At 40.9% G+C, this 22,176-nt stretch overlaps 10 protein-coding genes across 10 annotated transcripts; 8 read left to right on the top strand and 2 right to left on the bottom strand. All coding sequences in view use genetic code 12, as the record gives it.

Annotated features, from left to right (window-relative positions):
• The first annotated feature begins 322 nt into the window (after nt 1-322).
• LAS21 (major facilitator superfamily involved in the attachment of glycosylphosphatidylinositol (GPI) anchors to proteins) lies at nt 323-3,100 on the top strand. The gene has a single exon (XM_001387839.1). The coding sequence runs from the start codon at nt 352-354 to the stop codon at nt 3,055-3,057; it is 2,706 nt and encodes a 901-aa protein (XP_001387876.2). The 5' UTR covers nt 323-351; the 3' UTR covers nt 3,058-3,100.
• Nucleotides 3,101-3,188: 88 nt separating this feature from the next.
• Nucleotides 3,189-4,427, bottom strand: PICST_52198 (zinc finger protein with unknown function; the record flags this gene model as incomplete). Its single annotated transcript, XM_001387420.1, has 1 exon — nt 3,189-4,427. One exon carries the CDS (start codon nt 4,425-4,427, stop codon nt 3,189-3,191), a length of 1,239 nt encoding a protein of 412 aa, XP_001387457.1.
• A 265-nt stretch (nt 4,428-4,692) lies between these two features.
• On the top strand, nt 4,693-7,116 carry RRP6 (exosome component 3'-5' exonuclease). Its single transcript, XM_001387838.1, has one exon. It carries the CDS (start codon nt 4,699-4,701, stop codon nt 7,075-7,077), a length of 2,379 nt encoding a protein of 792 aa, XP_001387875.2. The 5' UTR covers nt 4,693-4,698; the 3' UTR covers nt 7,078-7,116.
• A 1,524-nt stretch (nt 7,117-8,640) lies between these two features.
• Nucleotides 8,641-9,096, top strand: PSF2 (subunit of GINS complex required for chromosomal DNA replication; the record flags this gene model as incomplete). Its single annotated transcript, XM_001387837.1, has 1 exon — nt 8,641-9,096. The coding sequence occupies one exon, from the start codon at nt 8,641-8,643 to the stop codon at nt 9,094-9,096; it is 456 nt and encodes a 151-aa protein (XP_001387874.1).
• A 385-nt stretch (nt 9,097-9,481) lies between these two features.
• Nucleotides 9,482-11,227, top strand: ARG2 (acetylglutamate synthase; the record flags this gene model as incomplete). The annotated part of the gene is made up of 1 exon (XM_001387836.1): nt 9,482-11,227. The coding sequence occupies one exon, from the start codon at nt 9,482-9,484 to the stop codon at nt 11,225-11,227; it is 1,746 nt and encodes a 581-aa protein (XP_001387873.2).
• Nucleotides 11,228-11,731: 504 nt separating this feature from the next.
• HTD1 (hemolysin III domain membrane protein) lies at nt 11,732-12,622 on the top strand (the record flags this gene model as incomplete). Its single annotated transcript, XM_001387835.1, has 1 exon — nt 11,732-12,622. A coding segment is annotated over one exon (891 nt), but the record flags the coding sequence as incomplete, so codon positions are not given.
• Nucleotides 12,623-13,089: 467 nt separating this feature from the next.
• Nucleotides 13,090-13,875, top strand: PICST_28422 (conserved hypothetical protein; the record flags this gene model as incomplete). The annotated part of the gene is made up of 1 exon (XM_001387834.1): nt 13,090-13,875. The coding sequence occupies one exon, from the start codon at nt 13,090-13,092 to the stop codon at nt 13,873-13,875; it is 786 nt and encodes a 261-aa protein (XP_001387871.2).
• Nucleotides 13,876-14,002: 127 nt separating this feature from the next.
• ARO4 (3-deoxy-D-arabino-heptulosonate 7-phosphate (DAHP) synthase isoenzyme) lies at nt 14,003-15,186 on the bottom strand. Its single transcript, XM_001387419.1, has one exon. The coding sequence runs from the start codon at nt 15,170-15,172 to the stop codon at nt 14,075-14,077; it is 1,098 nt and encodes a 365-aa protein (XP_001387456.1). The 5' UTR covers nt 15,173-15,186; the 3' UTR covers nt 14,003-14,074.
• A 2,262-nt stretch (nt 15,187-17,448) lies between these two features.
• YHC3 (vacuolar CLN3-like protein) lies at nt 17,449-18,720 on the top strand (the record flags this gene model as incomplete). Its single annotated transcript, XM_001387833.1, has 2 exons — nt 17,449-18,007; nt 18,059-18,720. 2 exons carry the CDS (start codon nt 17,449-17,451, stop codon nt 18,718-18,720), a joined length of 1,221 nt encoding a protein of 406 aa, XP_001387870.2.
• Nucleotides 18,721-19,417: 697 nt separating this feature from the next.
• On the top strand, nt 19,418-20,509 carry PDT1 (predicted phosphatidyl synthase; the record flags this gene model as incomplete). The annotated part of the gene is made up of 1 exon (XM_001387832.1): nt 19,418-20,509. The coding sequence occupies one exon, from the start codon at nt 19,418-19,420 to the stop codon at nt 20,507-20,509; it is 1,092 nt and encodes a 363-aa protein (XP_001387869.2).
• Nucleotides 20,510-22,176: the final 1,667 nt, after the last annotated feature.

Here is a 22,176-nt window from a genome sequence, read left to right as displayed (position 1 = left end):
ATGATTCTCTCTCGTAACCCGGCCATACCACTTCCGTAGTTTCTGTCCTCGGCAATAATTCCTTCTTCTTATACACCAGAGGCTCCTTCTCCTATAAATGTGTGATTAGCCCCACTAATCTCTTGAATAATACTTGGTGCTCCCAAGAAAAAGTCTCTCTAAATCCGCCATAGTTAAGAACGAGCTGGGAAAATTTCCAGGAAGTGCGCGCGCTTCTACTCTATGCAGGTCCGAAAATCAAACCATTCTCCACTAAATCTGGAGAAATAACAATCGTGGATCTCATCTGGATTTTTCACGTTTTCCTCTAAAACAGCTATATCTGCCATCTTGCAACTATATTGACGGCTGATGGGTCTGACGTCTTTAGCCACACGCTGGGTCGTGCAATTGCTTCTTATAGGTGCACATATTGCCGGACTCTTGCTTTTTTTCCGCGGCTTCTTTCCTTCGAAAGTAGTACTTCCAGGTTTCGGCAACTTCCACAATGGGGCATCTCCGTTTGCTGAACGAGGCAAACCTCAGTTCGACAAGGTCATTGTCATGGTTGTAGATGCTATGAGAGCAGACTTTTGCTACTCACAGGAACATTCTCATATGACTTTTCTTCACGAGTTGATCAACGACGGTAAAGCTGTTCCATTCACTGGGTTTTCCCATCCCCCCACAGTGACTCTACCCAGACTCAAAGGTATCACCACAGGAGGCACGCCTAACTTTTTGGACGCAATTCTTAATGTCGCTGACGACAAGGACCAATCGCAGGGCTTGCTTTCGCAGGACTCGTGGATCTACCAGTACAAGAAGTTGGGTAAAAGCATCAACTTCTATGGTGACGATACCTGGTTGAAGTTGTTTCCTGGCCAGTTCGACAAGGTCGAGGGAACCAACTCTTTTTTTGTCAGCGACTTCACGGAAGTTGATCTCAATGTCACGAGACATTTGACGGAAGAACTCGACAGACAGCAATCGCGTTGGGACGGCTTGATTTTGCACTACTTAGGTCTAGACCATATTGGCCATAAGGGGGGCCCGAACTCTGTCTTCATGAAACCGAAGCAAGAGGAAATGGATAGCGTGCTTCGAAGATTGTATGAATATGCTGAAACTTCTCAGAAACGTAAGGAGAGTGTTCTTATTGTCCTTATGGGAGACCATGGGATGAACGAAATAGGAAACCACGGTGCATCTTCTGTCGGTGAAACCAACGCAGCGTTGCTGTTTATTTCACCCAAGTTTAACCACAAAAATGAGCAAAAAGCTCCATTAGCTGATTCTCCAGATTACTCGTACTACTCTTCGGTAAGTCAAATCGATTTGGTGCCTACTTTGGCTGGACTTTTGAACTTTCCAATTCCTAAGAACAGTTTGGGGATTATCATCAGAGAGCTTTTAGAGCTTTGGCCTAGTGAAAAGCAGAAGTTGGCCATTTTGATGGAAAACTGTAACCAATTCATGGATTTGTTTTCTGCAAAACACGATAAGCTGGAACACTTGGATGTGTGGGAGAAATGGAGTCAATTGCAAGATTCGAAGGTAGTTAGTTCTATTGATGATCACTTTGACTTCTTGTTAAAGGTACAAGATATTTTGGCATCTGCTGCTACGAACTATAACTATGATGATATGTGGACGGGATTTGCTTTGACTGTTGTTTCGGCTGTAGTTACGTTGATTACGTTCAATTCGTACTTCTTGAAACAGTCTGAAAATTCTTTCAAGTTAGCCCAATATTTCCAGTTATTTGCCATAGTGTACTCGCTACATTTCCATGGTTCTTCACTAATTGAAGAAGAACATCAGCTCTGGTGGTTCTTTACTGTCTTGAGTTTTGTATATCTAGCTTTCACATGTTTCGTTTTGAACAGAACCAATGCCTTCTATTGGAGTTTGATATTCATTGGAATAAGAATCATCAGATCATGGAACAATAGTGGTCAAAAATACTCATCGTCCAACACGATTTCATACTACTTGCTCAATGAAAACAGCGACTTGTTGTGGGCGTTAAACTTGATCACTTACTTGGTGACCACAGTAGCCATTTTTGCACAAGGAAGAATTGTCGAGTGTTTAAGTATTCTTAACGATTCACAAGGCAGAAATTCAGATTTCCAGCAAGCAGGAAATTTGTTGTCTTTTGTCCTTATCTTTGTAGCCAGCTCTATTTCGTTCCTGTTCAAAGTATGCCAATACTACAATGATGGCTATGATGTACCTGGTTGGCTCAATTTCTTGTTTAAATGGGTGTTGAGTTCATATGATGTCGATATCAAATCGTTAAACGACCCTGATTTCAAGTTCCAATTACAGGACCTAAATATTCTGATTGCCAGACTAAGTGGCTACTTCATTTTGGGCATCTTGGGTCTTAGAATTGTAGCAGGAAAGATCAAGAAGCTTAGCTCTGGAATCATCACGGACATGATTAACATTTCCACCTTGTATTTATTACAGCAGTCCAAATATGAAAATATTCCGATGTTCCTTACCTTCATGTTGATCAAGTTTGCCTTCACCAAGTTGGTTGTGTCAGTTCAAGTTAAAGGGGTTGACATTGATCAGCTCATTGCAATCTGTGCAATTTTCACCATTTGCATGCAAAATCTTTCGTTCTTCTGCTTGGGAAACACAAACCTGTTGGCCACTGTAGATTTGTCCAATGCATACAACGGAATCAAATCGTATGATGTTATCCCGGTGGGTGTTTTGACATTCTTGTCGAACTTCGTAGCTCCAGTGTACTGGTCTCTCTCGGGACTCCAGATATTCTTCGAGCCATCCAGAGTTTTGTTCAACAGTGAGTTAGCGTCCAAAGACTTGATCAACTTCCTGTTCTTACGCAAATCGGTTTTCTTGGTGAAATCAAATGTGACATTAGTTTTCTATGCTATTGCTGCTGTCAACCTTCTTGGTTCTTGTATTAATTTGAGATTTCACTTATTTATTTGGACGGTGTTCTCACCAAAGTTGTTGTACTTTGCCAGTTGGTCTGTGTTGGTCAACTTCTTTGTCGACTTGGTGGTTGCATTCGTCATCTTATTTATTTTTTACTAATATCTTCTACTAATATTCTGGATAATAAAAGTTAATTCGCTTCTTACTAAATGTAGAATGTCTATTAAATGGTAAGAATTTCTATAAATTATAGTAATGTACACGAAATTAGAAATGCTATCAGGATCAAACTATTGCAATAACTGGTCTCTGTAGTAAGGTTGGTTGTTAACAAACTTAGCAGCCCTTCTGTCGTTAATATCTTCTCTCTTCTTCTGTCTGCCCCATGCTCTCTTCTGGGTAGCCAATACCTGTCTGTCTCTCACAGTCATCATGTGTCTAGTCTCAGCAGCAATAACTGTACCCTGGCCTTCAGATAATACTCTTTCCGGAGCCAAGTTCTGTCTGTAGTATCTGGCCATGGAACGATGGCCAATAACTGCACCAGAAGGCAAGACAAGCTCATGACCATGCTGGTAGAGGGCATCGTGTTCTGGAAGAGGTAAATCGTCTCCATCCTCATCGTCATCTTCACTTCCTTCGCCTTCTTCTTCAGAAACATCTTCCCATTCTCCTTCGTCATCTCCATTTGTAACAGGAACTACATCGTCATAGGTGGAAGAGAAATCGTAAAACTGTGAAATCTCCAATTTTTCATCCTCAGTCTCGTATGGTATTCTCATGTGTCTCTTTTGCTTCATGTGCTCTCTTGCAGCTTCGGCATTACGGCCCTGGTAGCTACAGGCTATGCAGAAACCGAAACTGATCTTTTCTCCCAAGTACCCTATCAAACCTTCCTTGTCTACCAAGTAGTTCTGTTCAGGTATGTAGAGACCAAAGTTCTTCCACATGTGTTCAATATTCTCATCTACAGTGTCAAATACCTTATTATACTTGGGATGTGAGAACAAACACGTTGTGGGTGTGATCTCAATCTTATTGGCCATCTTTTCTTCATACAACTTCTTTTCTTCTTCTTCGATAGTGAGAGGAGTTTCATTTTCATGCTCTGTCTTTTCAACTATTTCATCTTTATCTTCAACATTTTCTGGAGAAACTTCTTCAACTTGTTTGCTGTCTTCAGCTTGTTCGACATTCTCGGTTTGTTCAGAAGGCATTTCTCCATTCTCTTTCATCTTAGCTAACATAGCTCTCTTGGCTGTTTCTAAGATCTCTCTCTTTTTAGCTTGTATAGCTTCCTTATCTCTTCTTCTTTGCTCCTTCTTAGTCACTTGCTTTTCTTTCTTTTTGGGCTCTTCCTCTTCTGTCAAAGTTAATGAGGCTACTTTGGAGTTAAAAGTATCTTCATCTATCGAAGGTAACTGGGCTACTCTTCTTTTGAGATTGTAACGGTGCCATTCTGACTTCATGTGAACCCGCTGGTCTTCAGCGGTGGGAAACTGCAAACTACAGGTATTACACGTAAACATGGCGTAGTGATATGGGTGTGAAATGGTAAGATTATGCTTATTAATAAAGTACTGAATCACTAATCCTACTCAAAATTATTCAAAAATATATTTTCCATAGTTAAGCGCGAATTCAAGATGAGCTTCACTGAAAAATCAACCGAAATCCAAAAAAATTCTGAATCGGTCACGTGAGGAGATGGCTGCTCATTTTTTCTATGGAGCTTAACTATGGAGATTTTATAGTGAAAAGTAGTTCGATAGTCTTTCAAGTTCAAAGGCAGCGCTTATCATGTCACAACCCAAGGATATCCATGAGGCTGTCTTGCCGAAAGTGATGCAGACTGTTCGTGCTGCTTCGGCTCTAGCTGCTCAGGATGTGAACTTCTACAAATCAGTGGATGCTGATTTGGCACAGAAGATTGATACATCTGCCAGAGGTGTCTTGGACATAGCGAACAAATTGATACGGAATGTGGGTCCCACTGAAGAAACCAGTAGTAGCATCAGATTTGGAATTGACAACATTTCTAGTGAATCGGACTGGAAGCCTATTGCCAATGTGCTTGATAGCATTTTTGAGAATATCGACAGTGCATTTGACCAGGCTATCAGGGCCAAGAATGGAAGGAAAGATGATAACAGCAACAGTAAGAACTTGCAGTACTTGGAAGATGGCAACGATGTCAATCTGAAGCATTCTGGGAAGAGGATAACGAAGCCTCAACTCAGTTTCAGAGTACCAGTAGACAACTCAGAATCTCATCCTTTCAAGCCCAAACTCACTTGTAAACCCAATGGCTTAAAAAGCTTTGAGGAAAGTGTAGAATTGAAGAGTCCAGAGCCCAATTATGAGAATTCTATCGAGATTGTCGACCCTGCATTCTATCCACAACCATATGAATATGAGATTGACACACAGCCCTATCCTGCTTCGATTCTTGAGAAATCAGAACCAATAGCTCCACAAGACTGGACTTCAACCACAGCCACTTGGGTAGACACTGTGGAAGAGTTGCAGAAGATGGTAGAGGAGTTGAAAAAACTGTCAGAAATTGCAGTAGATTTGGAACATCACGATTACCGTTCTTACTACGGAATTGTATGTTTGATGCAGATATCTAATAGAGACCAAGACTGGATAATTGATACGTTGGCTCTCCGTGACGATTTGGAGTGTCTCAACACAGTTTTCACCAATCCTCACATTGTCAAAGTCTTTCACGGTGCGTTTATGGACATCATCTGGTTGCAGAGAGATCTTGGCTTGTACATAGTTTCTTTGTTTGACACCTACCATGCCTCAAAGCTGTTGGGATTTCCTAAGTTTTCATTGGCCTATTTGTTAGAGACATTTGCCCACTTCAAGACATCCAAGAAGTACCAGTTAGCCGACTGGCGAATCAGGCCGCTTCTGCCTCCCATGATGGCCTACGCAAGATCTGATACTCATTTCTTGTTGAGCATTTTCGACCAGTTGAAGAATAAACTTATAGATGCTGGAAACGAGAAGCTTCAAAGAGTATTGTTTGATTCGCGTCAAGTAGCCAAAAGACGTTTCGAATACACTCCATTCAGACCTTTGACCAATAATATCAACAGCAGGGTTTCCTGTCCTGTAATGGCCAGTAATCCCCGGGAGCCTTTCTCATCTATCATGGTGCAATACAATGTGCCTTCTCATAAAAAATCAGTAGTTGAAGCTTTGTACAATTGGCGAGACCGTATTGCAAAGATCGAAGACGAATCTGTCCGTTTCGTGATGCCAAACCAGCTCTTGGTCAACTTGGCCAACTTGAATCAACCTGTGGATGTTGCGAAAGTATTGGGGGCTTCTCATTTTGTGTCCGAGCATGTGAGATTAAACGCCAAAGAAGTAGCAGAGTTGCTTGAAAACACATTGAAGTTGGCTTCCGACAACGACTGGGACTTGGTAGACAAATGGAACGATGCCCAGAATGGAAGGAGTGTAGCAGAGGTAGACTATTCGAATATTGATGAAGATGTTGCAGAACAAACAGGCGAAAGCTTTGACCTTCTTTGTCAAAGCTTGGATGTTTTATTAGGCAATTCTACCAGCACATCGTTAGTTTCTAAACTGACTCGTTTGTTCTCTAATATCTACGATAATTCTGCACAGCAAACGCTCGAAATCGATCCAGAGAAGTCTGTAGTCGTTAAACACGACTTTGGCAGCGAATACAATTCAAGACTTGTAGAGGTTTGGAATGGTCTTCAAGAGCTCGAGAGATCACAGTCTATGACTGTCTCCACTGAGGTTGCTGAAGAAGCAGACGAAGAACAAGAAATAGCTGAGGAATCTCAACCAGCAGTAGAAATCCAGCCCATTCAACCAGTTATTCTGTTCAAAGAAGATAAACTCGATCCAAATGAAATTGTCACTATTCGTAAGAAGAAGCATGGGGTTCAACAAAAGAAGAATCCTCAAACTACATTGAAACAGTTAGAAGGCCCAGTATTGGACTTTGCTACATCCAATAAAGTCATGCTTGACACTGGCAAGGACAGGTATAATAAGAAGAAGGAAAACCAGAAGAAACGTTCATTTGACCCATACTCCAAGGAGAGCGAGGGTCCTAAGCCAGCCAAAAAGACGAGAAAGTTGAACGAGGGTAAGTCGTCTACTTTCAGAAATACGAGAAGGGGATAGATAGAATAGTGTATAATAGAACAATAGTAGCGATAGATTAAAAGAGGCAATGTAGGAATAACAAGTAGATGAAGTGATGGTAACAGTTGATTCCTATATTTTTATGAATTTGTATAAAAATCGACAAAAACTCATTACTTAACCATTTTGTGTAAATTTCATGACAAAGTCATTTTTCGCAGCCAGTTTCAAATATTAGTTCCATTTTCACTTCCCTATTTCACCCTTCTATACTTATTGTCTATGAAGGTTTCCACTCATTGTATTCATTCTGTTCTTTTTCTACATTTCTACGTTTCTACATTTGTGGAAACTACATTACTCTGGTATTTCAGCGTTACAGTAATTTTACAAATTTGAGACCGGAATTGATTCTAACTCAGTAAAAATTACTGAACCCCCAAACATATTCAAACGATCCATAGGAAATTGCCAATTCTACCTTGGTTTCGTAGTACAACCCAGGAGTGCTTTGAAAGACACAATACATAGTGTACGCTTGTAGTAGCCAGACTTATCATGCAATTGCATGGTTCTCGAACCTCTCTCAGAAAGTTGGATGCTATCAAATTATAAAACAATGCCGCAATGCCAACCATAGGTTATTTGTGAGTTTGTTTTTGAATTGACTTTGCGACTAGACAAGTACTTAGGTATATAATATCTGAAGCAGTTCAATCTCATACTTAACTCTTTAGTTCATTGAGAGATAGTGTAGGATTTCACAATATTGAGAAGTCTTGAAATTGACTTCCGGGCGTTCAGCTGGATTACTAACTTCGTCCTAAAATGCAAACTGCCATTCCGTTCTAAATGATATTACACATTCAATTGCGTAACTCATCTGACAAGGATTCTTTCAACAGTAGATATTCCTAAATAGACAATATTCTATTGATCTTCAATACACCTAATCAATTACAGTGTGAATGAATTCCGACCCTACTCAATTTTACCGAATAGTTTGAACCAATTCCGGCGCTAAATAAACCGAACCCTCGCAACTTTAACGCGAGAATTTCTACGCGTCGATATTTTTTCGAGTGGCTTCTACAATTTTCAGAATATGTATAAACTGCTTTGTAATACCGTATCATAATTCTATTCAATATCAGCTAGAAATCTTAATTGATTTTGTTAATAACCTTTCCAACTTGCATTTCCGACTCTGATTTGTTCAGTTTCCAGTTTTTCCTTTATTTCGGCGTTTTCAGCTATTCATTCTGTACATATACACATATACAATAATCATAGATAATGGTGTTACCAGAACACTTACAAGGCAATTTGATGCCGTCCGAAATCAGTTGTTTAGCCGAAAACGAACTAATTACTATTCTTCCACGTTACTCAATGAACAAGATCGAATTAATAGGCGTATGTACGAGATTTCAATCACGAAGTGTGGCAACACATTATGTATGCTCATCACTTCTGTAAATTATTCAGTTCATCAATTCTTTGAAATATGAAAATTTCAAGCTTCACGATTGATGCCATGTTTACTTTGTTCATCCTGTTCATTACTAACTTCATCAGTACACCGTTCCTTCGCTTCGTGCCATGAGAAGAGAAAGAGTGCCTTTATGGGTAGCTGTGATTCTCAAGTCACAGAACAAGTGTAGTATAGTACCTCCTAAATGGATGAGCTTGGCCTACTTGACCGAGAAACACGAGGAAGAAATCAGAAAGCCTGGCATGTTCAGCGACCTTCCGTGGAATTGGCTTGAAGTGTCAAAGATGTTGCTTTCTAAAGCTTCTGACGATTTGTCAGATCCTTCGCATCAATTGAGATCTATAATTCAAGATCTAAGAGAAATCAGACTAGTCAAGTCCAGAAAGGGTTTAAGAGAGTTGAACGAATCCAACATCCAGTTGAATGGGTTGTCACTCATGGAAATCAACGAATTGCGTCCGTTTGTGTTGACCGTGATGAACAAGTTGCGAAAGCTACACGATACCAAGTCTGGCAGAAATGCTGAAGCTGAAGAGATGGATGTAGAAGACGAAGATGACTAGATTTTTCTCTTGTTGCATAGAGAGCTTAAGATTCTTAGATTTTCGAACTTACCGTTAGCTATACTATTTTATTTAACGGTATTTTAGAGGGTGAAAATTTGAGGTACACATTTTCACAAAATTCTCAATTATATTAGAACGACTTAAAAATACCAACACCATCTCGATCATCACCTCATTTGCCCTATTCACGTCTAATATATCCCTAACTTCCAACTACCAATGCTCTGTTCTCTGTTGGTATGGTAGATACTGTGGATTTGATCTGGCTGTCTGCAGGAGACAAAAATGAGTAATTGAAAATTATCTGGGGAATAACCATTTTTCATTGGATCTAATAGAAATATTGGCCGTAGCTGCAATAAAGTGTTGCTGGTTTCGACCAATGAGTAAATTGAAGAATTTGAACCGAGAATTCATCTCCAACTTGAAAAGTCACAAGCTCATAACCGATGCTAAACGGAACTTAATACTCTCCATCCTCAAATCTACTACTACCAAGAGGGAAGCCCGGAATTACCTCAATAAGTACCAGAACCAGTTTGATTTTGGCGATTTGAAGATCTCGTCATCAGCAAAATACGAGCAGGATGTTTCCAAATTGACAAAAAGAGACTCCCAGCGTGAGTTGTTTGTCAACAGGTACTTGAACAAACAGAATCCATTCATCAATATCTACGATGATGAGACCAAACTCAAAAAAATCCCTTTGAGAGTAGCATTGTTCAAGTTGAAATTTCTCAACATCGATCCCAAAGAATGGCGTGGCATTGCCGAGACTTTCAAGCGATTGGTAAATTTGGGAATTTCGCCCATAGTGTTTCTAGATTATGACCATCTTCCCACAGACTCGTTCAAGTATAACGAATTGTATATGATTAATCAGGTCAATAAGGTCATGAACTACCTTGGAAAACCCGAAGAAGAAGGAAACCTAAAAACGACGGTTTTGCGGTCATTATTCACTGTCGAGAACAAAGAAAGGGGTCCAGTAATTAATAGTTTGGAATCTATATTGATTCCCTTGTATCAGGGAATTATTCCTTTTATCCAGCCCATCATTTACAATGCTGAGAGTACATTTCAGCAGTTTATCAACTCGAATCAGCTTTTGTACAGCTTGTGTGAATCGTTGTTGGACAAGAAGGATCTTCTCTCAGTGGAGAAAATAGTCATGATTGATCCTATTGGAGGAATTCCCTCGGTTGAAAGAAACCAGACGAGCCACGTATTTATCAACTTGTCTCAAGAATACTCGGATATAGTTTCCGAATTGTATATTGGACATATTGAGCCTGATCAACGTGATTTGCATCTTGCCAACTTGAATACCATGCATGAAATCTTGACACTAGCTTCCTCCAAATCGGGCAATGATGACACGACGGGGATCATCACCACTCCATTCATCATGTCTGTCAATGATGATCTCATCAATCCGATTATTTATAATGTTTTGACGGATAGGCCCATCATCTCTTCATCTCTACCTAGCTCCAACAACAGGACACCACAGCTTTCAACTTCTATTTTGAAGAAAGGAGTGGATGTGCGATCGTACGATGCCGACAACTATGCGAGAAAGTTCACTTTGCATAATTTAATAGAAGATGAACTCGTAGACAAAAATAGGTTGGTAGCTCTTCTAGATGATTCGTTCGGCAAGAACTTGGACACAGATTCTTATTTTGATAGAATCAATAATTCGCTAGCTACCCTTGTCATTGTAGGGGATTACGACGGTGCTGCTATCATCACTTGGGAGTATAGTGGTACCAACAAGATCGCGTACTTGGACAAGTTCGCCATAGCAAAGAAGAACCAAGGATTACCTGGATTGGCAGATGTGATCTTCAAGATAATTCTCCTGTCGCATCCCCATGAGTTGATATGGAGATCTCGGAAAGTAAACCCTGTCAATAAGTGGTACTTTGAGAGATGTGTAGGCTCCATGAGTTCACCTGAGTCCCAATGGAGAATCTTTTACACGGGTGATATTTTCAACCGCAGAATCGACAAGAGAAGAAAGAGAATAGTTGGGAGTGAAGCTGTAAACATTTCAGACAAATTGGTGCAATACAGTGAAATTTGTGAAGGCATTCCTCCTTCTTTCTTTTCGTCTAAGGAATGAAACAAATTACCAGGAAGAATACAAAGTTAGTGTAAAGCTAGTGTGAAGCTAGTTCTATCTAGTTATCGTTTATATACTACAATAATAGACTCTATTTATACTACTGGTAATCTACCATTATCAATTACAGTTGCTCTTCTATTCTTCTAAATACCTTCTTAGTCTAGTTCAAATAATCTACTTCATGTTCGGCTTTTCTTCATTGTTGCTCAGGCTATAAAAGCTCAACACTTTGAAGACCAACAATTTCCTGATTCGGGTACAGTCGCATTTTCAGTAGCAAAATCTGGAGTCCTTTATGGTTCCGAGGATGGGCTTATGGAGAAGCACTTTGCTCTTTTCTTCCACTTAGAAAAATACGTATCCGACAAAATTATGACCAGTCAGTCCGTATCGTCGTCTAGTTCAGTCAGACAGAGAAAAATGAACGAGTTTGGAAGTCAGGGTGAAAATGTGGTAGAAACAGAATTTCGCAATGCCCCAGTTAAGTTGCACCCAACTTCAAATAGGCGTCTTTACTTCTACCATGAGCTCGATGAATGGCAACAAGATAACCACTTCATTCGCTCAGGTTACGTCAAGGAAACATCATCATACCGCGAGTGTGTTCAGTCACTCACGTATTTTCACAACGAAACTGTCAATATCTACTCGCATCTTATTCCTTCTTCGCTAGTGTTCTGGGGGGTTCTTATATATGTAAACTTTTACCTAAAAATCTATGACAACTACCTTGGGGTATGGGAGAAGGCAAACTTCCTTCAGTTTGCCGGTGCCTGCTGGTTCTGTTTGTTTATGTCGTCCACTTTTCATTGTATCAAGTCACATTCCCATAAGATTAGTCGGTTTGGTAACCAGCTTGACTACTTCGGCATTGTAATTCTCATCACCTGTTCGTTGAACTCGATCGTGATGTTTGCTTTCTACGACCATCCATACTACCGTGATGCACTTGTGGCGATGTTTGTATTGTTGGGAACGATCTGTACCATCATGACTCTTCATCCCAAATTCTCAACCTCCGAGTATCGTCCCTTACGTTCAACTATGTTCATCCTTTTCGGTTTATCGGGGGTTACTCCTGTTCTTCTTGCTGGGTATACGTTCGGCTGGAAAGCCACCACTGAAAGAGTCAACGTTCTCTGGCTAGTACTCGAAGGATTGTTCTACATAGGTGGTGCCGTTCTATATGCACTTAGAGTGCCTGAGCGATTCACACATACCGAGGAACACGAAACTTTTCACCTTGTGCTGGGTGAACCACTCCCAGGAAGATTCGATCTCATTGGCCATTCCCATCAGATATTCCATATCATGGTGGTCATTGCAGCCTTCTGTCACTGGCTTGCTCTTGTGGGCTGCTACCATTATCTACACCAACACATCTTAGAGTGACCTACTAGATGAAAAAAAAAAGAAGATAATGTAAATAATCTTCAGTAATGCTAAAAGGTTTTTAGGTTATGTATAAACATGAGGTACGGATGTACTATATATGTATGGTATAAGTGAAGTTGTTGTAGTCTGGAGTACTTGCAAGTAGGAAGTTTGCTTAGGAGTTAATAGTACTGGATTGGTTGCGAAATCTTATCTTGCTATCGAACAAACTCTTAAAAGTCTTCTATGAAATCTTTTTTACTGGTCATGGAAATACCAACTGTGGATCTTTTGATCTACGTCATCAGCCTTATCTACCAACTTGGAAGCGATATTACAGCTGGTTTTCTTCCTAAGCGGATTTTCGCATTAGTAGGCTTTTTAGTGTACGCATTTTCCACTCTACTCCAGATTATGGAATCTTCAGCCAAAATTTAGGCTCTAAATAACAGTTCCCCTTATTTTGCAGTGTTGCACATTTTAGTATGCCCTCAAATCTTGTCATCTTACCGTGTCATGCTATTTGGAAAGGAGGTGCCTGTTACGGAGAATCTGCTCAAGAATGGCATTTGGTAGACTTTCAGAAAGTAGGCTACGACCACTTAGCATTTAAGAACCACATCACGCAGAGTGTTTCGTACTTGAAAGAAAACAGTGATGCTTATCTCGTGATATCTGGGGGTCAAACGAAAGCTGAACTGGGCCCTGTTTCTGAATCGCTTTCGTATTATCAGCTAGCAAGAACTCTTTATGAACAAGAGCATTTCTTTGAAGAAGTGAAAGAAAGAATAACCACCGAGGAGTTCGCCCGTGATTCTTTCGAAAACGTTCTCTTTCTGATTTGTCGTTTCTACGAGGTTTTCCAGCGTTATCCCGAAAGGATTACTATCGTAGGCTTTGAGTTCAAGAGAGCGAGATTTCTCGACCATCATCTCCACAGGGCCCTCAGATTTCCATTAGAAAAGGTTGAGTATATAGGGAACTCGCCTGATCCCAAGGACTTGGACCAAGAAAGAAGGCAGAAGTACTTCGAAGATTTGGATAATAGCGAGTACAAATTCGCGGTGAAGCATTTTGACCAGGATTGGTATGGAATTAATGCTCCGTTGGCGACGAAGAAGATGGGTAGAAATCCATATAATCGACACCATGGGTATCAACTCAGCAATCCGGCAATTGCTCTGTTTTTAAGTGGGGTTAATGGAAGTATACCGGTTAGTAATGAGCAATTGAGAAGTTTATTGCAAGGAGTGCCCTGGATTAAAGAATAGATTAAATAGAAACTATAAAACTGTAGACAATAAACCGTATAGACAAAGAAACAAGAATGCAAGAGTTAACTTTTGTTAGAGGGAGAAGAGATTCTAATCTTCCGTACTACTGACTCAGGCTCCGGCTAGATACATGAATAGCTTTATTAGGGAAAGACCCTATATATATATATATAATTTTTGGAACTTATGATAACTTTTATGCCTTGAGGGCTCTTCTAGCTTTGACAGCGTTAGACAACTTGGTCAACATTTCAACAGTGGATTCCCAAGAGACACAGCCATCAGTGATGGAGACACCGTACTTCAATGAATCCTTGGTACAACCTTCAGCAGGCATACTTTGCTTACCTTCGTTGATGTGTGATTCGATCATGACACCAATGATGGCATCTTCACCAGCAGTGATTTGTTCAACAACAGAGTCCAACACCTTAGGTTGGTTTCTGTAGTCCTTTTGAGAGTTGTCGTGAGAACAATCGATCATCAACTTGATGTTAGGGTTGGTCGACTTGGAGATGGCTTCCTTGGCAGAAGCAACAGACTCAGCATCGTAGTTGGTGATCTTCTTACCTCCTCTCAAGATGATGAAACAGTTGTCGTTACCCTTGGTGGTAGTGATGGCAGCCATACCATTCTTGGTAACACCCATGAAGTGGTGGCCCTTGGAAGAGGCTTGTACAGCATCCAAGGCAACAGTCAAACCACCATCAGTACCGTTCTTGAAACCAATTGGGAAGGAAAGTCCAGAAGCTAATTCTCTGTGCAACTGTGACTCAGTAGTTCTGGCACCAATGGCACCGAAGGACAAAAAGTCCGAGAAATATTGAGGAGAGATGGTATCTAACATTTCAGAACCAATAGGCAAACCCATCTTGCCGGTTAAGTCAGAGTACAACTGACGAGAAATACGCAAACCACGGTTGATATCGAATGAATTATCTACATCTGGATCGTTAATAAGTCCCTTCCAACCGACAGTGGTTCTAGGCTTTTCCAAGTAGGCTCTCATGACAATTACCAAGTCTTCTTCCAAGTCGTCGGCTAACTTACGCAAACGAGCGGCGTATTCCAAGGCTGCGTCAGTGTCGTGAATCGAACATGGACCAACGATGACCAAGGCTCTGTCGTCCTTTCCAGAGATGATTTGCGAAGATTCGTAACGACCTTTAATCACAGTAGCCAAAGATTGAGAAGAGGCTTTGATTTCGTGCTGGAGCAACGCAGGTGGAATTAAAGGGTCGTAGCCCAAGATTCTGGTGTCGTCGTATTCATCAGGTACTGGTGTTTGGGACATGGTTGTAGGGAAATGACTGGTAGGAGTCGTGAAGTTATAGGATTGAAAAGTGAAAAATTTAAGATTGAAAAATTCAATTTCTATCTTGACATTTTTGTATTACGCTTATGTATGCAGGAGATGAGAAATCCTGACTCATAGTCCGACCCGATGGCTGAGACCGACTTGGCAGGAGGAGATTCCAGCTTGAAAAGGCAAAATTAACGATTTGAGCATGAAAGTCGGTGGAAGTATTGCGAATTGGCTTGTGATTATAGTCGAAAAGCATCCATCATATTTCGATCAGTTAGGGCTGAGATACATCCGACTATTCGCAAAAACGTGTTGGATCCAGAGCACCAAGCCGATGGGTCGGTGCTTACTCAGCTTCTACTGCGGCACGGGCCTTTTTTCAGCCACTTATGCAGGTCCAGGGAGGGGACTTCCCAATGCGGTAGCAGGCTGGAACCAAATTAGCCCAGTCCCCAATAGACGTAAGGTGATTGGCAGGATAGAAGAAGCCAGGCGTAGTTCTTGAAAGAGACGAGACTTTATTCTGGCGAAGTGTTCAGTTTCCAACGACTCGCTACAGCAATATCTCTTTCTATTAGTTTGTAAGCAGCGATTTGTGGAGGGTAGTCTTTCTCTCTTTGTAAAGAGAAAAAGAGCAGAAGAAACAGCAGACAGGAATAATTATTGGAGTGCATATAGTTAGCCTTTTTTGTGCGACTCTCACTCTGACAGTTGCTTCGCATTTGGTCCCAGATTGCAAAAGCAAAGAGAATAAATCGGGGAAAACCAGAAGATTCCACAGATTTGAGAATCAGGTTTCTCTGGAAAGGAGGCGGAAGCAGGGAGAAGAAAGACAGATAAACTGGATAATGACACAAAGTAAGAAATGCTGTTGTCTTATCATTTGACTTATGGAGTTGAATTGCAAAAACATATGCAAAAAGTGGTCGTGCTGGTGCATAAAAGATATCACCCCTTCTTTCTTAAGAACAAACAAAAGAGCTAATGAAATTGCTGTACAACCATTTGTTATCAGTTCGTAGGACAATAGAAGATTAGCTGACAGTGTAAAGAAATAGAGATTGATATAACGCCGTCAGAATGAACCAGCTTCCCGAAACAGAGATCGAGAAGATCGAATCACAAGACTTCTCTGAGCCTTCAGTCAGACAAAGAAGAGATCCCATGGTTGTTTTCTTGAACACCATTCTAGCAAAACGTAGTGAACGTGCAACATCTGAACAGAAAAGGCGTTCAAGGTGGGTATTAGCTATTTTATTCATTGTATCATTGGGCCCTTTCTGGACTGAATTTCACTACACCTTTCACGATAGAGCTGATTTGTTCTTCAAGCTGAATGGTGTATCGCTGATTCGGTTTCTATCAAATATTTTCACCCTTTTGGCAGTCTATGTTGGTTTTATTGCAGTGACAAGATTAACAGCAAGAGTGCCTGTTTGTGCTGAGTTGTTCAGAGTATTGTCTTTCACGACGGCGATTGCGTTGTTGTGCACATTTCTAAGCAGTTGCTTGCCAGAAGAGTTTGAGTATATGAATGAAGCAAAATCATCCTAGACGTACAACTTTATCTCTTTCAGTTGTTTATGATTATACGAATATATATGTTTAATGTACAATAATACCTCAGCGGCGTTCAGGAAACTTACTCCAGAATTGACAAGCTCGTCTATCATTCCTCCTCTTAGGCTAATCCACTGTTCTGAGGCTAAATTTCTGTATATCTTCAGATACTCAGGGATTACGTCATCACTGATTCAGCTTTTCATACTGTAATTCTTAATCTATTCAGTTATCCACATAAGTTGAATATTCAGAGTCCATCAGCAAATTCTTCAAGATTCTTATATTTGCAATTGTAGATTGTCGCTGTAGATCATCTTTGAAACATCTTGCATTCTGGTAATAGTAAGATCACCAATTCTGAATACAGGTGCTAAATCACACCCACCAACAATTCCATAACATTTGTGAATTACTATTCAATTGATTGAAATTATACAATTGCTATCTTTTGGCCTGACGTCCGGAAATACCTGTTAATTTGAACTACTCTTCGTTGTAATTCAAATTGTTCACCAGAAACTAAAACTCATTTTGGCTTCTATGTATTACAACTAGAACTTCCTCCACAATTGATATTCAGGCACTTCAATTGAAGTCATATTGGCCAGAATCAATTCCCAATTTATAAGTTACACAACATCTATCTATACTGCTTGACAGTCATAGTTATAATTGCCTATTAATTCCAAGCATTCTTTATAATGAGCTTAATAGTACCAGAATCCACAAAAATCTTCACTTCCTTCTTTCTCTTTGGACTCCTAAACAATATCCTTTACGTGGTAATCCTATCTGCCGCTATTGACTTGGTTGGTGCTGCTACTCCCAAGGCTGTGGTACTATTGGCTGATGTTGTCCCAGCTTTTATATTCAAGCTCACTGCTCCCTTCTTTATTCATACGATATCGTATGTCTCGAGAATATGGTCTCTCGTAGCACTTTCATCTTTGGGAATGTTATTAATCAGCTTGACTCCTGAAAGTTCCATCGGCGTCAAAGTGTTTGGAATAGTTCTAGCTTCGTTTTCCTCGGGGTTTGGAGAAGTTTCGTTTTTGCAATTGACCCACTATTATAACGAAGAAATGTCGCTAGGAGGCTTTGCTAGTGGGACTGGAGGTGCTGGTCTTTTTGGCAGCTTCTTGTTCATGTTCATGACAAACATCTTGGGAATCAAGGTATGGTTAGTACTCTTGCTCTTTGCTTTGGTTCCGCTCGGTTTCCTTGCTACTTTCTACTTGCTCCTACCATCACCTGGACTAAGTGAAAATGTGTATGAACCGATATTCGACGAGGAAACTCAGATAGACCCAGTGGAAACAGAGTTAGAGTCTTTGGACCGCATCGACGGCGAATTATACGAACCTAAGACATACAGTCTAGAAAGCTTGAAACTCCATGTTTCTAAAACTATAACTCTAATCACACCGCTAGTACTTCCGTACATGCTACCATTGAGTTCCGTATATGTTTCAGAGTATGTAATCAACCAGGGAATATCTCCTACCTTATTGTTTCCTTTGGACGACTTGCCTCATTGGTTGTTCTCGACTTACAGAGATATTTATGTTGTCTACGGATTCTTGTATCAACTAGGAGTTTTCATTCTGCGGTCCTCGATGAATTTCGGCATAAGAATCAAACAGCTATATGCGTTGTCATTGCTTCAGTTCGCCAATGTCGTTATTACACTCTACCAGTCTGTTTACGATGCTCCCTTTAGTTCCATCTGGCCTCTTATGGGGCTTATTTTCTACGAAGGGCTCCTAGGCGGCTTTCTGTATGTAAACACTTTCATGTCAGTTAGTGAAGACATACCCAAGACTGAACGAGAATTTTCTATGGGATGTGTTTCCATTAGCGACAGCTTGGGTATAGTTTTAGCCGGGTGTATCAACTGGTGGCTTGAAACAAAACTTTGCGGCTTGCAAGTGCAAAGGGGCAGGGACTGGTGTCTGAAGGGTAGCTCCTTTTAGGGCAAAACATAAGCTTCATAGTTTTGCCTAGAAATTGGAGCATTCAAGGCAACTCCTCGTTGCCCCTGAAGGCGAAATAATACAAGATCTGAACTGTTCCCGGTTAACCGTAACTGGCACTTAAAGGGCAGCCCCATAAGGCAAGAAAATGCAAGATCTCCGTCTGTACCTAAATATTATTCATGATTAAGGGGCAGCAGCCCCTTAAGGCGAAATTGAAGTAAGGATTCAATTCGCTGTTGCCACGACGCAAGCAGCTCCACAATCTGTTTGAAAAATTCCCTGTTCAAGTATCTATCTGCTGCATTGTGGTGCGATCTTGCAATGACGAGTGCAAGGGGCCATTGGCATCCATATACTTCCAATTGGCAATTGGTTGCTTCTAGTTGCACAAATCCTTATCAGCTCATCTGCAAAAGCGGTTGTACTGCGGCACGGATGTGCGGAAAGGTGTCGCACTTCATTTTTGTGTCCGATATACCCCGTGCGATAACCGGATCGATTCAGAATTTCAACTACTTTATTTACCAGTTACTCTGTAGAAATAGATATAGATTTAGCAATTGAAGCATTTTGCGCTTACAAACTAATAGACACATATAGAATTACCCTATAGATGTTGGGGGCTAGACGACTTGCGCTTTGGACAAGTTCCGGCACCAGATGGGCATCTGCCAATGCGATGTTCATGTCCAGAATGAGAAAATATACTACTGGAAACAGCAATTTGGCATTTGTATTTGACATTGACGGTGTGCTCATCCGGGGAGAAAAGGCAATTCCCGGGGCTGGACCCACACTTGAGCTTTTGAACGAACACAAGGTTCCATTCATCTTGTTGACAAATGGCGGCGGAGTTCTGGAGAAGGAAAGAGTGCAGTTCATATCTGAAACCGTGCAAGTTCCCATTTCTCCTTTGCAGATTGTTCAGAGCCATACCCCAATGAAGGCATTGGCCCATAAACATGCTTACGACCGGGTCTTGGTAGTTGGTGGTCCCGGAGATAAGGCTAGGCACTGTGCCATTGGTTATGGATTCCACGATGTAATAATGCCTATAGACATTGTTAGAGCCAATCCGGCCGTATCGCCTCATCACAGATACACAGTCGAAGACTTTGACCGTTACTCCCGGGAAGTCGATTTAAAGAAACCCATTGAGGCCATCTTGGTGTTTAATGACCCCAGAGACATGACAACTGATATTCAGATTGTTTCAGATTTGCTCAATTCAGATCACGGAGTTATAGGAACGAAGCGCTCTATCACGAAGTTGAAACATCGTGAAGACCCGTCTATCCCCATCATATTCAGTAACAATGACTTCCTCTGGGCCAATGACTATGCGTTGCCACGTTTTGGTCAAGGTGCATTTAGAATAATCGTAGAGAACTTGTATCGTGAAGTTAACCAATTGAAAGACAGCCAACATTTGCACTCTATAATTATGGGCAAGCCGTTCAAGATTCAGTACGACTTCGCCCACCATGTGCTTATTGACTGGCGCAACAAGCTTTTGGCAAACGATACAAGCTCACAATCGCAATTCTTGCCTAACTTAGGTAGTGAACCCAAGAATTCGCCGTTTAAGAGCATTTTCATGGTGGGTGACAATCCGGCCTCTGACATTAAGGGTGCTAACGACAATGGGTGGGAGTCCATTCTCGTCAGAACAGGTGTCTACGACAATGAGGATTTAAGCACGATCATCGCCCAGCCTACTGTGGGAGTATTTGACGATGTCTATGCGTCTGTCGAAGCAGTCTTGAAATCTCAAAAGATTCTCTAGAAACATGTACGGACTCACCAAGGATTCCAAGGGGAACAAGATCTTATCTTACCCAAAAAGATCTGGCCCTACGGTGGAGAACTTCCACATTACGGGAGAGTAAAGAGATGGAATGACGTAATTACGACCATTTCCATGCAACGAAAATTGAAACGAGTAATTTCGTCAATTTCATTGGGAGAGATACCAAAAAAAGAAAAATGCAGAAGTCCGGTTTTGTTAACAACCACCTTTTACATCAGAAAGAAGATCAGAAGTGAACTGCGGTATGTCTTTCAAGCATTGGTCTTGTGTGTCGACGAAAAGCTTAGTTTAAGGTTTAAGGTTAGAGTGGTCGAACACCAGAAGGAAATATTTTCAAGATCACTTGTGTCGATAATTATAGTTGACAAAATGTCATTCGTCAAAGGATGCTTAAAAATAAGAAGCGTACTGCCAAGAGTTGATTTCCAGACATTTTTAGCCCAATTTGTTCGTTGCTAGATATATCTAATAAGGCACCTAGGAACAAAGCAAGTATACGCCCACTAGGGCTTGTCGAAAAAAAATGTTTATGTAAGTACTGTCATTTCCGAATGCTGCTACATCTGGACCCCAATCAGGGCGACTTTAGAGAATACTCCTTACTGAAAATGTCCATCTTAGCCGCCTATAGTTCTAGGTGATGAGTTTTGGTGCTATGATAATTATTCTTTTTATTATTTTTGTTATTTTATTGTACAGCTGATTATTATTAACATTGTGCTGTATGGCATTTGACTTTTTCTCCCGAACTTTTTTTCTACTGTGAATATGGTGAATGTTGCCCGGTAAATAGAATAACCGGCTACATCTGTAGAAAATAAATTGATCTCCCCTTGTGCCATTTTTCCCTAGTCTACATCTGAGATAGATCAAAAGAAGATCGAGATTAATGTCCTGCTATACAAAAAGGGAAAGAGAATGTGAAATGAATGTGCATACGTACATATTTGCACATGGAGCTTGTGCGCTCCTGTGTCAGTCACCACCTCTAGAAACAGAAGCTGGGGTACCTTTCGATTTATGGTTCCTTGTTCACTTTTCCATTATGGCCCGCTTCATTCTATTTTTCCATTATTCGACTTTGGTGTAAAAGCAGACATTGTCGGGCCAAATAATATAATAGGCTATAAAATAATAATATTGTAATGTTCGAGACGGAGGCTTGCGCAGATGCGCAGGGAAGCAGAGATGTCTCGTCCCATAATCAACTTACGCGGACGAAACAGACAACTTGCTCAGCGATGGTTGTTGGCCAGCGACTGCTTCACCTTCATTCAGCCTCCAGGGTGTGAAGGGCAGAAACAGACGAGCGGAGTCTCATCAATTCTGCCTGCCCAAGAGAAAACCGGGTAGTCCTGACATCATTTCCTAATTACATGTAGATTACTCGCCGCAACTTGGGACATACCGTTGACAATCAACATAGGCTAGGGTAAAATCTTAACTCTAACCTTAACCTAATTAATTCTCGTCTATAGTTACCACGACAATGTGAAACACAGATTCAGACAGCGTTCGTTCGCGAAATGATGACTTTGGATGAGCCAAGAATGAATCGGATTTAGTAAGATGCGATCCTGATCCTCTAAACTTTGTAAGCATCTGTATGCACGGTCCTGCAAAGTCAAACCTAGAGCGGAAGC

The sequence above is a fragment of the Scheffersomyces stipitis genome, chromosome 1 (assembly GCF_000209165.1).
Source record: "Scheffersomyces stipitis CBS 6054 chromosome 1, whole genome shotgun sequence".
In the NCBI taxonomy this organism is placed as follows: domain Eukaryota; kingdom Fungi; phylum Ascomycota; class Pichiomycetes; order Serinales; family Debaryomycetaceae; genus Scheffersomyces; species Scheffersomyces stipitis.
Note: the sequence above shows the minus strand (reverse complement) of the source record. Positions and strands in the feature narration are given on the sequence as shown.